This window comes from Cnephaeus nilssonii (genome assembly GCF_951640355.1).
Source record: "Cnephaeus nilssonii genome assembly, chromosome: 4".
NCBI classification, from domain to species: Eukaryota; Metazoa; Chordata; class Mammalia; order Chiroptera; family Vespertilionidae; genus Cnephaeus; species Cnephaeus nilssonii.
The window spans coordinates 83726822-83742612 of NC_137075.1; the positions used below are offsets into that span (position 1 = coordinate 83726822).

The window sequence follows — 15791 nt, forward strand, 5'->3', positions numbered from 1 at the left end:
TGAACATTAACTTACCAGACACTGAATAACTGCACAAATTAATAAGCGTAATGCAAATAAACCTATTTTTCTTGTTCTCCGAAAACGAACTATTTCCTTTTGCACACACCAAACAAGTCAGTCCAAGACTAATGACATGGCAATCAGCTGCTAAAATATTTGCTGCCAGTATTAGTGGAGAGAAATGGTGCGCCTGCGCGTAAGGCACGTAAGGGAAATGAATGCAACACGATTATAGTAATCAGTCATTAGCGGACATTGTAGTTTGTTATTAATAATTATGTATAACAGGATATTGTAAAAATTAAGTTATGAAATTGTTATTAAAACGTTTTTTACATACCATTATATTGGCTGTGTCGCAAAAATATTTGTTGTGGGCCACATGTGGCCAATGGGCCGCAAGTTTGACATGCTTGCTTTACATCCTCCTTGAATCTCTGAGTCCTTCTCTTGACCGATGCACCTGATTTCTTTGTACTTTTTGGAGGAGTGTCTTTTCAAGGCTCTCCTTCCCATATACCTCTTTAAAAAGTTAGTGTTCTCTGGATTTTGTACTTGATTCTCTTCTCTCTCAACTATCTTTCCTGGGTAAGCTCTTCTGTTTTGCATGATTTCAACCACCACTCACAGGCTTATAATTCTGGGCTATATCCCAAGCTCTGAGTAATCTGCAGAGTTTCATACTCATTTCTGATTTGCCTGCTAGACTTTTCTCTGGATCTTGTTCAAGTAGTACCTATAATTCATCATATCCAGGAATAACCTGAATGAAATTCATTACATTCCTCAGCAAAATCTGTTTGTCCACCTGTGTTCTTTTTCTCCTGTGGTAGCTTTTCCCATTCACTCAGTCACTTAGGCCAAAAACTTAGGCCTCATCTTTATTGTTCTCACTTACCCATCCTATTAGTTTTTGGCATCTTCTGTGTTTGGAACATTATGGACATTGAATGAATGAATAAAAGAAAATGTAATTTCATCTGAATTTAATTACAGTGTAGCACCTTGGCTTTAATAAAGTTGAACACCTCTTGTTATAGGCTAACTTTTGGGAAGGATGTTTGATTTTTGGCAACATTTATATTAAGGAAAAGGCACTTACAGAAATACTTTGTGGAAGGATTAGTCATTATTAGAAATGGGTGGATTGGCCACTCTGCTATCTTTTAGGGCTGCTCTAAGGAGCTTCGGACAGTTAAGATGAAGTTGGTGAAGTCAGTTTGTGCTGGCCCAGGAGGGCATGGGAGTAGAGGTAGTGTATTGTGAGTGAACTTGCCACATACCGTTGGTTTAATGCAAGGATTAGACTAAGACTTTTCCATTGAGGAGGATAATATGCACTCTTTCTACTTACTGATGAATTTTCTGGTTGTGTTCTAGTGTTTTAACAAGTGTTTGTGGCTGTCATGCTTTGCCAAGTTTATCTCCTTTCTTTTCCATCCAGCCCCCTAAAGAAAAAGCAAGAAAGAAAAGAAACAGAAAGTGACTTAAAGAATTACAGGATTTTGGAGCCAGAGAAGCTCTTTCAGTAGCACTCATCTAGCTCAACCCTTACATTTTTAGAGGATGATGATGATAATAATGATAGATGGTGATAACTGTAATACCTACTACCATTTTTGACGACTCCTTAAGTGCCAGGTACTATGCCAAATGCTTTATATGCATTTCCTCATATAATACTTAAAATAGCCCTATGAGCTATGTTATTAGTGCTATTTTAGAGATCCAGAAAGATTGGATAACTGCATTGGTGTTAAGAGTGTGCTGAAGCAAGCTATGGGCAGAGAGGTGAAACATCTTCCTCAAGATCAAGTTTTCCCATTAGAGGCAGACATGCATTGAATCCAGATCTTCTGACCTTGAACTCATTGAGCATATTATTTTGTTTTGACATGAGAATTCATTCTCTGATCATTTTTGTCTCATTTCTTGCCCAATCTTTTTTAATTTTAGTGAAATTGAATGAAATAGAGGAGGAAAGGGTGGTTTAGAATTGGGGATTTTTGGTGAGGTTTTAAAGTTTATTTTTAAATAGGCAGTCTTCCCAGACTGACTGGGAATGTAGCAGAAGGCCTGAGAACCAGGAAGTGACACAGACCTGTTTATACCATCCCACTTGCATGCCTTTGGAAAGCGATCCACAGAGATGATAAAAAGTAAACATAACTGCACCAGCCAGTTCCCTTGGGTTCGCTATTTTTGACCTGGAGGAGGTGTTTCCTGCACAGCTATGAGTACTTTGAAAACCAAAATGTAGCACTTAAACATCCCCTTGAGTAACCATGTATATAGACATATTTATTTCTTGTTACCAGACAGCAGCATTCCATGGGTCTTGGCAGACAAAATTATTACGCACCCCCCCCCCCATCCTTTTGGTGAGTTGTTCTTCCATTTCCTTTTCTTTCTTTATAATTAGCACTGTGCATGTAAAACTGTCCTGAGACCTCACTAAATATGTGCATGATCTTCAAGGTCCAGCTCAAAGCTTCTTCTTTCACCTTCCCTCTACTCCTAATCTAAAAATAAAGTCTTTGTTTCTGTCTCCTCTGTGTTCTCATAGCACTTTTAAAAACCTTTTTATTGGATCCTAGTAACAATTTCACAGTGTTATACAGATAAACATGTAATTCCTCTCATGTGGATTGTGAATTCCTTGAGAATTATACCCCACTTCATCTGTGATCACCCAAGCCTTGCACGGAAGACAGCCAGTAAATATTTGCTGAATTGTAGTATAGTCGCTGCAAACACAGAGTCCTAAGAAGTCAGCTTTAGTACATCAGCTTCCCAGACATATTTGCCAAGTGAAGCCTGCTCCAGTCAGTTCTGATGGGAGCCAAACAGAGGGGTGTGATGACACATAGATACATCTCTGGGGTCTATGGACCAATTATAGCTGCTTCTGCCAAGCATCTGTTTTGCTACATGGCCAAAACTTTAGGATTTATATCCTTTTGCCCTCCTCTTTTAAATCTGCTATTTTGCCATCTGGTATTGCCTACACAAATTGTCTTTTGGAGTTATCTTTTTTCTCCCTTCAGAGAACACGTAAATGTTGAGTACCTTGGGGGACAGAAAGAGGCTGAATTGGTGGTCTCTCCAGGAACTTACTGCCTGTAGTAAATGCAGCATACAACGGTTAAGTAACTGAGAGTGGATCCTTGGGAGGGATATGATTGGTTGTTCCATTCATGGTCCAAGCAGTTCTGCTAAAGGTTCAGAAGAGCATTCATGCTTGTGGATGGAATTAATGAGTTTTCCCAGAAGAGAGGCAATTAACTTGTATTTGGAAAACAAAAGATCAGGGAGCCCTTTGCAATAGAAAAGCAAGAGGAAAGACTTTTAGGCTCCTTGGCTTCCATTTATCTGTAAAATGGGGGTAATAACACCTATTTAATGAAGTAACAACTCTGCCTCTGTGTGTGTGTGTGTGTGTGTGTGTATGTGTGTGTGTGTGTAAAACACACATGTAAGCTTCATGCCCTCATTCTTCTCTACAACTTATTCAGGCTAGAAAACACCTAGGTCCCCTGAGACAAAAATACTACTCTAGTATAGTCATATACACACTTACTTAACTTTGGGGAGGAATTGCTAAGTTCTTTAAAAATATTTTTATAAAACCATGGGAGAGAACCTTGGCAATTCACTTGTTTAACCTGTTGGCTGTTCTTTTGTCTAAACTAACTTTGTGTTGTGAGCCTAGTCTCAGGGCCTATATTTCCAGCCCAGCTGAAAGAGTGCCCTGGGGGAGTCAAGTGGGGACTCAGTCACAGGCTGTTAGAACAGGAGGGGCCCTTAGCCAGCACAAACTTAAGGGCCCACTGTTCCAGATACTGTCCTGCATCCTTCATGTTTACCTCATTTCTAGCCAGCAACAACTCAGTGCGGTGGGTATTGTTTATCTAATTTATAGATTGGGACTGAAAATAACTTGCCCTAAACCACCAAACAAATAATATCCTAGCAGACCAGAAATTCTGGCCCAGTCTGGCAGCATCATTTCACAATGGCAGCCTCCCTGAGAGATACTTAGTTGAACTGTTTCATTTTACTGATGAGGAAGCAGGCCTAGAGAGAGGACGGGATTTGTCCTAGATTTAGCCTATCAAGTCCTTTATGAAGCTGGGCCTAGAGAAGTGGTATCCTGCCTTCAGGGTTGGAAATTTATGCCTGAGCCAAGTTCCTCCTTGGAGGCACTTTGCCTTCCCTCTCCCTTTTTCTGTCCTGAGTCAGTCTTGTTTGTTCTCTTTTGTCCTCTCTTGCATCTTTTCTCTTTCTCTCTGGGCCACTACAGCTCTCCAGTAACCCTAGTGTTGTGGAGGCTGGGGGATTTTTTTTTTTTTTTGGTTGGTTGTTATTTTTGGAAAACAGTTTAGGAACATTGTGTACAGATGGCCTATACAAATGTACTGATGGATTGATAAAGCTGTAAATGGGAAAGTGAAGTCTTTTTAGTTTGCTGCATTGCAGAGGAAGACAGATGCTAGGATGTGTCTTGGAAGATGTCGGGGAAACAATTGGTTTTGCAGAATAAAGAGGCTGAATTTCATATTTCTTCCTTCCAGTCAGAACTTTATTGACTTATGTTTTCAGAGGAAATACTTCTGGGCCCCTCCTATTCCCTAGAAGACATTCCAGATTTCTCAGAACTGAAAGGGCATTTGGGGATCATCCAGTCCCCCGCCCCCACTCCGCAATTCCAGGACCAGGAAGAATGATTGACTTGCTTCTGATTCACTGTGGGTTGGTGGAGCTGGGAATTAGGGCTCCCTTCCACATTCAGGTCCATGCTGCAGTCATTCTGCTGTTAGGTTCTAGAAGAGAGAAGTTGGAGACTGTTAAAAGAGACTTAGCCATGGGTGGTAGGGTGTGTCTGCTGGTGCTCCTGCTGCCCAAAGCCTGAGGAATAGGGTAGGGGAAAGTGTGACAACCAGAGGATGTGATTTGCAGTTGTCTGGGAGCAAGAAAAAATCAGAGCAATTAAAAAAAAACTCTTTAACACCTGGCTTTGCCATGGCTTAGATGACTTAGGGAAAAGCCAAGGGTTATTTGTAGGCAGTGAGTTTTAACAAGCGTTTGATGTTTGTGTCTTTAGGCTTTGGAACTGGAGATTAAAAGGAAATGGCTAAGGTAACCATTCTGGCTCTCACTGACCTCAAAGTCCTACAGAAGACTCTGCCTATTGAAGCACTCAGATAGTGGCACAAAAGACTTAATTTTATCATGGGGGGGGGGGGGGGGAGAATGGGAGGCATTAGGATTTGATCAACATTTAGATACCTTTTGCTTCTGTGGCCCAGCCACTTTAGGGGTGGTGGGAGTGAAGAGGGGGGAGACATTGAAGGGAAGAGAAGGAGAGGTAGGGGGAAGGCCTCCTTAGCATGTTGGTCACTTCTCTTATTACACTTATCCTTATACTCTGAAATGTAATTAACTAGTTAAATTCTGTTCACGCTTCATGAACTATTCTTTGTATTCCCCATCACATGGAAGTATAAGGTCAGGGAAGGTGAGTAAGCAAAGTAATAAATTTCCTTGTTCTAGACTCTCTACCACCACCATCCCCTTTCTGGACTAGTTTGAGATAAGAAAAGGATTTATATTGGCTTTACTGATCCAATCCCTTCTCCTAACTATTGGAGAAATGGGCCAAGGTTTAGGAACTAATTTATCCTAGGCCAACCTCACAGAACTGTAGGGAACCCCACCTAGGATCTGGGAGCCATACTTGACAGTCTGGACCATTTGCCTCCACAGAGGAAAGCTCAGTAGAGTGTGACTCAACCCTGTCCCTCCAGGAGAACTATGACCATTCTCTGCAGGGTAGAGAATCAGGCACATGGCCTGAGGAAGTCTAGGCCCCAGGGTGTCTAGGGGACAGGGTGTCCTTTCTGCTTCATTGCTGGCCCCACCTACTGCTGCTGCCTCCCCAGCCTGTGAGCCATTTTTGAAGATGACTTCCAGGACACCTTTAATCTTAGCAGGCTCTTTAGTTAATCTGGAAGCATCTGTGGCAACAACAAGCAAGCAAACGATGTGAACTTTGGGCTTGTGTTCCAGGTTCTCCTTAACACTATAAACCTACCCTATTAGTCATCATCATTTTTATGATGAGAAGTTTCTCAGCCCTTTGCTATCATGGCTTCTGGGCTTAGCCTGTAATGGACCTTAATCTTTTCCACTTTATAGAGTAGTCCCTCATATTGTGTCTCTTTGAGCCTCACTAGAGACCAGAGAGATATTCAAAGCAAGCAACAGCCCCAATTTACAGATGAGGAAACATAGGCAGAAATGAGGTAAGTGGCTTCCCCAAGATCAGAGCTGTGGCTTAAGGGCAGTGTTCTTCCTCTTGGAGGGTCATTGTGGACAGGAAATGAGTGTTAATGACATCACATTCAGCAGAGCACAGTCACCTAGGTTTTGATGTTCTGGGTTTATAGAGCTGGAAAGGCCAGACTCTGCCCTTGAGGGGCTGACAGTCTAGCTCATGGGGTCTCCCTTTGCCACATTCTATTGGGACAGCAGCTCTAGTTCCAAGAAAGAAAATAAGTGTGAACGCAGATTTTCCATGACTACTCACCCTTTGTTTTGGAGGGGGAAACTGGCTGTTGGAGGAAGAGATGGCTTCTACAAAGAGAATTTTGGATGCCATGTTAGAATTCTGTGGCTGAGAGAGAACTTAGAGCTTTTTTGAGATGTGGAAATGGAAGCCAGAGATATGACCAGCTATCTAGTTGGTGGCAGAGGTGGGACTAACTGTAGCCCCAGAACCTCCTCTCTCTTCTCACCTCTTAAGTTTACATGTTATATGCCTTGTTAGGGTGGGTGAGTGCAGGCTTTGGAAATGAAGCTGAGTTCCAGGTCCCTCATTAATCCTAACCCCACCCCCCCTTTTTTTAACTGGTAAAATATAAAGTAAAATCGACCATCAGTCATTTTTAAGTGTCCAGTTCAGTGGTATAAATACAATAATAATGTTGTGCGACTATCACCACCATCCATTTTCATAACTCTTTTCATCTTGCAAAACTGAAATTCTGTACCCATTAAACAATATAACTTCCTATTCCACCCTCCTGATAACCACTATTCTATTTTCTGTTTCTACTTAATTATACTTCTTTTTTTTTTTTTTAATTAGGGGAAGTGGTCACTAACATGCCAAAGGAATACTGAAGTAAAATGTATTCTCTTACTTTTCTTAAGTTTTTGCCTATGTGTTTTTCTAGGGATAATGAATACTTAGTCTTAATTTGTTCTGAAGTGTTTTTCTTTTGATTTGGTGTAAAGCCACAATTCAAGGACAGGTCTGCCTGCTGCTGCCTGCCTCCCTCCTGGCCTCTCCTTCCTCCCTCCCTTCCTTCCTGTGTTCAAAATAGATTATTTTTTTAAATTATTGGATGTATGTTGTGACCCTTTCTCCACAGTAGCTGGATTCTCCTGTTGTGGGGATTCGTTTTTCTCTGTTATTTCTGAAGCACTGACCCTTGGCTCAGACTTGCATGTAAAAATACTCCATTGACTGCCCTCCATTCATCTTCTCTCTCTCTCTCTCTTTTTTTTTTTTGCAAAGCCCCATTTTCATCATCCCATCTGTTGTGCACTTGATCAGGTCTTAGTCTTCATGGTGGAATTGGTCCCTTGGCAGTAAGAAAGGAGCCAGCTGTTTCTTTAAAACAGAACAAAGTAGGAGCTCTTAAGTGTACATCTTTCCCCCAAGTTATACTGGCTTCTCCACATGCAGCCACAGCCAGTAACCCTACCAGGTAGTCACCGTTTCCTTAAGGCAACAACCAGTGGATCATCAAGAATAACACCTGCTTGTGTCACACACAGCACATACACACAACACATATTCCTGTAGTGAATGGATGAGTCCAATCAGAGTGGCGCTTGAGGAGGAAAACGGGATTTAGTTCTACTGAAGGGAGTAGGAAGATGGTTCTGTGCTGAGCCCTGACAGTGACTATATTCCTGGCGGAGGGAGCAATCAGGTTTATTTGAATGTCATTTTGTTGAGGGAGGAAACAGGTGGTCTACAGGACAGCCTTGCTACATTAATTTTATTTATATTTTATCTGTTTGAATAGGTAGTGCATGCACAAGATAAAACACTTAAGGAGATATACATTATCTTGTTCATTATACCAGAGAGATTTTCAATGCATATAGGTGTGTGTGTGTGCTTTAAAAATACACTCATACACATAAATGGTTTTCTTCACATACTAATTTTGGAAGTCATTCCATACTACTACAGACTGAACTTCCCATTCTTTTTAAACTACTGCATAGTATTCTATTGTATGGCAACTTACTTAACTAGTTTCCCTTCAATCTTTTGCCAGTACAAATAATGCAGTGAATATCCTGCATATATGTCATTGTACACATGTGATTTCTGAGGAAAGATTCTAGAAGTAGAAGTGGAATTATGTGCATTTTCACAAATTGCCCAAGGAGTTTTACATTAATTATAAAATACTAAATTTAAGATTGTTTACCACTTAGCATCTCCTTCTCCCCTAGTCCTCTAAAATCCCTGCCAGAGTGAGCTTTCTAAATGAATTTGGTGTTATAACTTCCCTGTTTCTAATCCTTATAAGCTCCACATGGTTTCAGGGTACAGTTTAAACGCCTTAGCCTCCCCTCTGTCTCTAGCTTCTGCCAGGAGTGTTGTGCTCCCATTGTTTTGATCCGCTTGTATCGGTATCTCCTTTTTCCCCCCTTCTTTTTCATTGGACACATCCTTTTGCAGTGAACCTAGCAGCACTTCCTCTCTTGCACAGAACATCTAAGCACCACTCTGATCCAGCCTCGTCCATTCACTGCAGAAATATTTGTTGTGTGCATGCTGTGATGTCATTCTCAGGTGTCATTCCTGATGATCTTCTGGTGTTGCCTTAAGGGAAAGGTGACTGCCTGGTAGGGTTACCTGCTGTGGCTGTATGTAAAACAGCAGCACCAGAGGGCCCATTGCTAACTGGCTGGTGGCCCTGGGCATGCCCTTTAACCTCTTCGGACCTTGGTTTGGTATCTGTCAAATGAGGAAATAAAGCCTGATAACCTCCAAGGTCCCACGGCTCAGATCTTATTTTTACAGTATCAACAGCTGGCAGTGTTTACTGAGGACTTGAAAAGTTCAGGCACTGTGTCAAATACTTTTTCTAATCCTAATCCTTACATCAAACCTATGAAGACAGTATGGTTACTGTCTCCATTTTACAGAAGAGAAAACTAAGGCTTGAGAGAGTAATTTGGCCATAATAGAAGCAACATTTGAATTCTGGCATTCTGACTCTATGGTTCTTAGCCACATAAATGTATACACATTCCACACATTTACATACCCACAGTTTTGTGTACTGTTTTGGGTCACTCACAGATTCCACCCCTAGAACTCTCCATGAACCACCCTTTTCTACAACTGTAAAGGCTCAAGTTGGAGTCTGGGTAAAAACTGGCGACAGATGACTACAGTCACAAATATTTGTGGGTAGTGGGCGAGGACCCAGTGGTTAACTCTGTTCTTGAACCCCTGGGTCTTACTCATTGAGGACCGTGACAGATGCTTTTTCTTTGGACTGAGACAACTCATTGCTGTTTGCTGTAACACTCTTTTCAAAAAAATTCTTACCCAAGGATATGTTTAGAGAGAGGAAGGGGGAGAGCGAGAGCAAGCGAGAGAGAAACATAGATGTGAGAAACATTGATTGACTGTCTCCCGTATGTGCCCCAACTGCAACCTAGGTATGTGCTCTGACCAGGAATTGAACCCCAACCTTTTGGTGTACAGGATGATACTCCAAACAACTGAGCCACCCAGCTAGGGCTGCAGTAGCTTTTTATAAGGGGAGCATAGGTCTTTTTAATGGAGATGGAGGTGTGTATGGAATTAAAATTTAAAAAGAAGTGTAATTTTATTTTTGGAATACCTGTTATAAACTAGGATAAATGAAATCAAATGAGTTAAGTAAAATATAAGATCCATATCATAATGTATCATCAACCCAACTGCTTCCCTGAAGGCATGTAGAAAAACTTTCTTAAAAGTCTTGACTCCTGCCCTGGCTCTCATTCTCAGTGGTTAGAGTGTCAGCCTGGGAACCGAAGGGTTGCAGGTTCGATTCCGGTTAAGGGCACATACCTGGGTTGCAGGTTCCCCGCCTCATTGGGGCACGTTCGGTAGGCAACCAATTGATATAGCTCTCTCCATTGATGTTTCTCTCTCTCTCTCTCTCTCTCTCTCTCTCTCTCTCTCTCTCTCTCTCTCTCTCCCCCCCCACTCTCTCCCCCTCTCTCCCTCCCCCTCCCTTCCTCCCTCCCTCCCCCCTCCCCTCTCCTCACTCCCCTCTCCCCCTTCCCACTTTTTCTAAAAATCAATGGGAAAAATATCCTCCAATGAGGATTAACAACAACAAAAAAAAGTAGAAGTCTTGAACCCTGATTTTTTTTTTTAAGATACTGATTCCTACTCTTCTGAAGTCTTTGTCTGAACTAGAATGGATGATGGGACTAATTAATAATTGTAGCCATCCTCCCCCACTCATTATCAGGTGTAGCCAACAAGTATGGCCTCTGGGGTCACAGGTGTGTTGGGTGAGCTGTTAAATCAGAGTCAGATCCTAGGGCTCATCCAGCCTCAGGCAATACAGCAGGCCAAGCTAGGGGCCCTTGGCTGCCACTGCTGCATTCCTTCTTTAGGCGGTGTAGTTCTCCCTTTAAGACACATGTTCTCTCTCTCTCTCTCTCTCTCTCTCTCTCTCTCTCTCTTCCCCCCCCCCCCCCCCCCCTTTCGGTTGAGTTGAACTTACTTTGAGTCCAGGTGGCAAAGGCAAAGCCACACTCGGTATAGCAGCTCTGTGTCAACTGCTGCCTCTCTCTGCCTCTGTGCTGGAGCCTCCGAGGCAGGCAGCCAAGCAGAGCCAGGGCAGTCTCTGAAAGCTTTGCTGTGACCCAGAATCTCCAGGTGAGCCCGTGCTTGTCTCCTTGTCCTATCGTAAGGGTCTGGCTCCTACATGCTGATGCTGATGGCAGCTTGCTGCAGGTCCTGGTATTTCTCCAGGAAGGAGTTGAAAAGCCACTTATGTGCTTGTCTCTTCTTCTGAAAGCAGGAATTCAGTTGCTAGAAATCTTTCAACTTTGTATATGATTATGGCTTCTTTAGAGCAAAGGGCCTACTTGTAACATACGGGTAAAGTTTTCACTTCACTTATGTTTTTTTTTGTTTGTTTGTTTGTTTTCTCTAGGTGAATCTACACCTGGCTGACTTTAGAATCCTTCTGGCTTTTAATTATTTTCTTTTTAAAATAACTTGGACGGATAAAAGATGTGCCATGGCAGGATAGCACCAAAGAGCACCTCAGCGTCTGCCGTGGCCTCTGTGGGACATGGAGTGTTCCTTCCGCTGGTGATCCTTAGCACCCTCCTTGGAGACGGGCTTGCCTCAGGTGAGTCCTGGCCTTCTGCCGTCTGTCTGTGGGAGGGAAAATACACAATACCCTTGTTTCTCCTAAAAGCTGGGATAGGGCAGTGGTCGGCAAACCGCGGCTCGTGAGCCACATGCGGCTCTTGGGCCCCTTGAGTGTGGCTCGGCGTTAGAACCACCTCTTCAAAATAGACTCGCCCAGGCCGAAAACCAACTTCTGCGCGTGGGCCACGAAGTTTCAATCACACTGTACGTGCGCGCCCGCACGTGGTATTTTGTGGGAGAGCCACACTCAAGGGGCCAAAGAGCCACATGTGGCTCGTGAGCCGCGGTTTGCCGACCACTGGGATAGGGGATTCTCTGTCTGTTGGGCAGTTACAGGGAGAGCAGGGTGTGGGTTTTTGTGCTGTAGAATAGCAGGGAGCCAGTACTGCTGGTTTGACACCAAGGGGCCTAATGAACCAGATGGAGGACAGTTGTGTAGGAACCTACTGGTGATGACATTATCACCCCTCTTCCCTGCTGTAGTTATCAGGCAAGACAGAGGTGTGGGATTCAGACTATGATGTGCAGGTAAGGGTGCAGGTTCTCAGAAACAGATGCCCATGTTCATAGCCCAATCCTACTTGCTGGCTCTGTGACCCTGAGCAAGTCTCTTCACGGAAGGACATCTGGTCTAGTTAGCATATTATGCTTTTATTATTATAGATTGCTTTCAGAGAGGAAGGGAGAGGGAGAGAGATAGAAACATCAATGATGAGAGAGAATCATTGATCGGCAGCCTCCTGCATGCCCCTACTGGGGATCAAGTCCGCAACCTGGACATGTGCCCTGACTTGGATTTGAACTGTGACCTCCTGGTTCATAAGTTGATGCTCATCTGCTTAGCCACACTGGCTGGGCTGTTAGCTCTTTATTATTTGTTTCTTGTCTTTCTGTTTTTTTTTCTCAGAATGAGTACCGAGTTAAGGTATTGTAATTTAGTGAAGCAGGACCTGGTCATTGACACTACAAACTTAGTGATTTTGGACAAGCCACTTAACACATTAAGCACCCAGCCTGTTTTGTCTTCCGGACGGAAAGTATAGTGTCAGTCACCGGTGACTGACATGGGGCTTAACGTGTTAACCATTTTGTGGCTTAGTTTCTGCATTTAATGAAGGAGTTGACCTGGATAACCTTTTTTTTTTTTAAAATATATTTTATTGATTTTTTACAGAGAGGAGGGGAGAGGGATAGAGAGCTAGAAACATCGATGAGAGAGAAACATCGACCAGCTGCCTCCTGCACACCCCCCACCGGGGATGCGCCCGCAACCAAGGTACATGCCCTTGACCGGAACAGAACCTGGGACCCTTCAGTCCGCAGACCGACGCTCTATCCACCGAGCCAAACCGGTTTCGGCTGGATAACCTTTAAGGTCAAATCTAGTTCCCTCAGTCTATACTTTCATGATTCTAAGGACTTTCTGGTTAAAGATTATAAGCTAGAAGAGTCTTAATGGACTACAAATGTAGCAGTGAGCCCTTTAGGGTTTGTATGGTCCTTGTTGCCTTCAGCAGTGCTCTAAAAACCCTATAGATTACCTTCATGTGGTCCTCGAGACCTGGTATCCTTTTTAGAAAGGGCATATTTGGGTGTGTATTGTAGGCCTCTGGGTGATGCTACAGAACCTGCCTCAGTATCTGCAAACACCAATAGGGGTCTCAGTCCCCCTATCAGAGTTCATTAGATACACGTATATGACCGTTTTCTTTGGGCAGCATTCTCTGGAGAGGGATCTTGGAGGAAGGCTGGTGTGATACCGTATGACTTTAAGTGTCTGCATAGTTCAGGGTTATTCATTCCCTTTCTATCAACTTTTCACCACCCACTTACCCAACACATACAAATAATGGTGAAATCTCATTTAATCTTTTTTTTTCCTTTTCTGAATTGTTGGGAGGAACAATTAATGATTCTTTGTTATAGCTTTCCTCACCACACACATATAGATTTCTTCTGCTGATCCTTCTCATTCTGACTTTTAACCCAAACCTATCCTATAAACCTGAGATCTCATTGTCTATGAGGAGCCCCTGGCACAACCAAGGGGGCCACAAATGGTTAGGACATGATAGTTATATGAGGTTGCAAAGGAACAGAAGACCAGCCTACACCAATGTGCAACAAAATGAAGCATGGCCTACATTCATAGGGCCATTCCAAAGCCAGAGGAGACCTCTAGAATGGTAGTCACAGAGCCATAGAATGTGGAGACCCTCTCTTGTTCACCACTGTATCTCTAGAGCAGGAGTTGGCAAACTGGTCCATGGGCCAAATCCTACCTCCTGTCCGTTTTTCTATGGCCTGTGAGCTAAGAATAGTTTTTATAATTTTAAATAGTTAGAAAAAAAAGTCAAAAGAAGTATTTCACAATACGTAAAAATTGTATGAAACTTACATTTCAGTATCCATAAATAAAGTTTTATTGGAACATAGCAGTGTTCATTTGTCTATATATTGCCTATGGCTACTTTTGTGCTGTAATGGCAGAGTTGAGTAGCTGTGACATAGCTACTCAAAGCCTAAAATGTTTACACTTTAAAATATTTTGCCCTTCATAGAAGAGATTTGCCATCCTACCCCAGCCCAGAGCAGGAAGGAAGGAAGCTAGGACTGGTCAGAGCTAGGACGGACTTTAGAGGTTGTGCACTTGCCCAGGGTCTTAGGGACAGGACCAGAATCTGGCCTAGTGCCTGGTGCACTACCGTGACCATCCTCTTCCAAGACTCCGTTGGGGAAGCTGTCTCGGCTTGTTACCTGGCAGTATTAAGGTCTGCCTTCTGTGTCTGAAGTCGTAGTTTCCTTTTCTTTGTTAAGCCCTCCCCCCCACCTCACCTTCCTTTTTATGGGCTTCCCCCCTACCTCCTCCCACTTTCCAAAAACCCACACCATTCAAAGTTTCCATCCAAAGTCCAAAATCAATGATCAGAGACTGATGATTCCAGACTGGCTGGATAAAGGGATTATTCTACAGGGTGGAAAAATGTGTCTATAGCGTGGGCTTAGCCCAGAATGGGAAAGTTGCCTCTGTTGTTTTCTACCTCCTTGCTCCCATCTACAAAGAATCCTTTCTCCCCTGCCATCCACCCTCCGAGTCTTTCTAATCCTCATAAAACATGTGTATTGGCATAGAGCAGGGTGCATGCAGGGGAAGGGGTTTCACCATTTCTTAGATCTAGTACATGAAGTTGCTGCCAATATTTTTCTCTCTCTGGAGTAGTTTCTGGAGGAAGGAGGTGCTCACTCCTTGGCCTGAAACCCAGAGCACACCTGTATGGCCAGGCCTGCCATGAGCAACGTGTCAAGCAAGCTTGCCAAGAAACTAAGATTCTCAGGTACTCTGAAGTCAGGGAAAAGCAGTTTAGTTCAGGAAAGGTCCCGTCTTCCTCGTCCTGCATTTCTTACCTTCTTCTGTAGCTATCTCTGAACACCCATTCTAGAGGCATTTTAAATGAGGTGCTTGTAAACTCACAGCCTTGTTATCCAGTGGGCTCTAGTAGACCCTGAATATGTTTGTGTACATGTGCATTCATGACTGTGAGAATCCCATTGGACATAGGTAAGTGTGCATATTCTGGGGGACAATTTGTCTGCATAGTCTCTGGTTGTAAATACCATAGTCACTCATTAGTCTTGGTCATACTTGCTCAGGTTTAGAAGAAAGGAATTGTGTAAAGAGGCACTTGAGAATTCTAGAATAAAGTTACATTATGTTTGGGGTTAAATTTTCCATCCTGGTTTCTCTTATCTATAACTCAGAGTTTATTTATTGTTATAAAGGAAAAGGTGTAAGGGAGTCATTAGATCTAGATTCCACCCAGGTCATTCCTTTAGCAGAGATGAGAGAAATTATTGAAAGCTTCCTTTTTAGGAGTGGCAAAAGGAAACATATCTTATTCTTCATACCTGGTCCATCATGCAGGGGAAGATTAGAATTAAAAATAAGATTTATGCACATACTACCCAACTTGCCATGAGGGTGGCTAAAGAGGAATTAGGATACCAGTTAATGTAGCAGCCTCTCCCAGATCTCACAACTCCATTCTTTTCTCTGTGATCTTAAGAAACTTGCTATATGACCTTAGGCAAATCACTTGACCTCTTTGTCTCTTCTATAAAATAGAAACAAGATACTTAAGGATGCTAGTTTGGTGGTGTGTAGACTAATAAAAATGATTGGAAGGCACTTGACATATAAAATGTGCAGTGTAATTTCCAAATAATAACAACAACAGAAATGGTATGTGACCTACTGTTGAGTCATGTTGGGCAGGAGACTTTATGCAGATGACATAATTTACTGTCT

General features: G+C 42.9%; 1 protein-coding gene across 2 annotated transcripts in view; it reads left to right on the top strand.

Moving 5' to 3' along the window:
• The window catches only part of SUSD6 (sushi domain containing 6), a 97426-nt gene that overhangs the window by 35539 nt on the left and 46096 nt on the right, over positions 1–15791 (top strand). For both annotated transcript variants that reach the window (XM_079769628.1, XM_079769627.1), the window contains exon 2: positions 11262–11462. In XM_079769628.1, the coding sequence (XP_079625754.1) occupies positions 11342–11462 (121 nt within the window). In that variant the 5' untranslated portion in view covers positions 11262–11341. The remainder of the gene's footprint in view (positions 1–11261; positions 11463–15791) is intronic.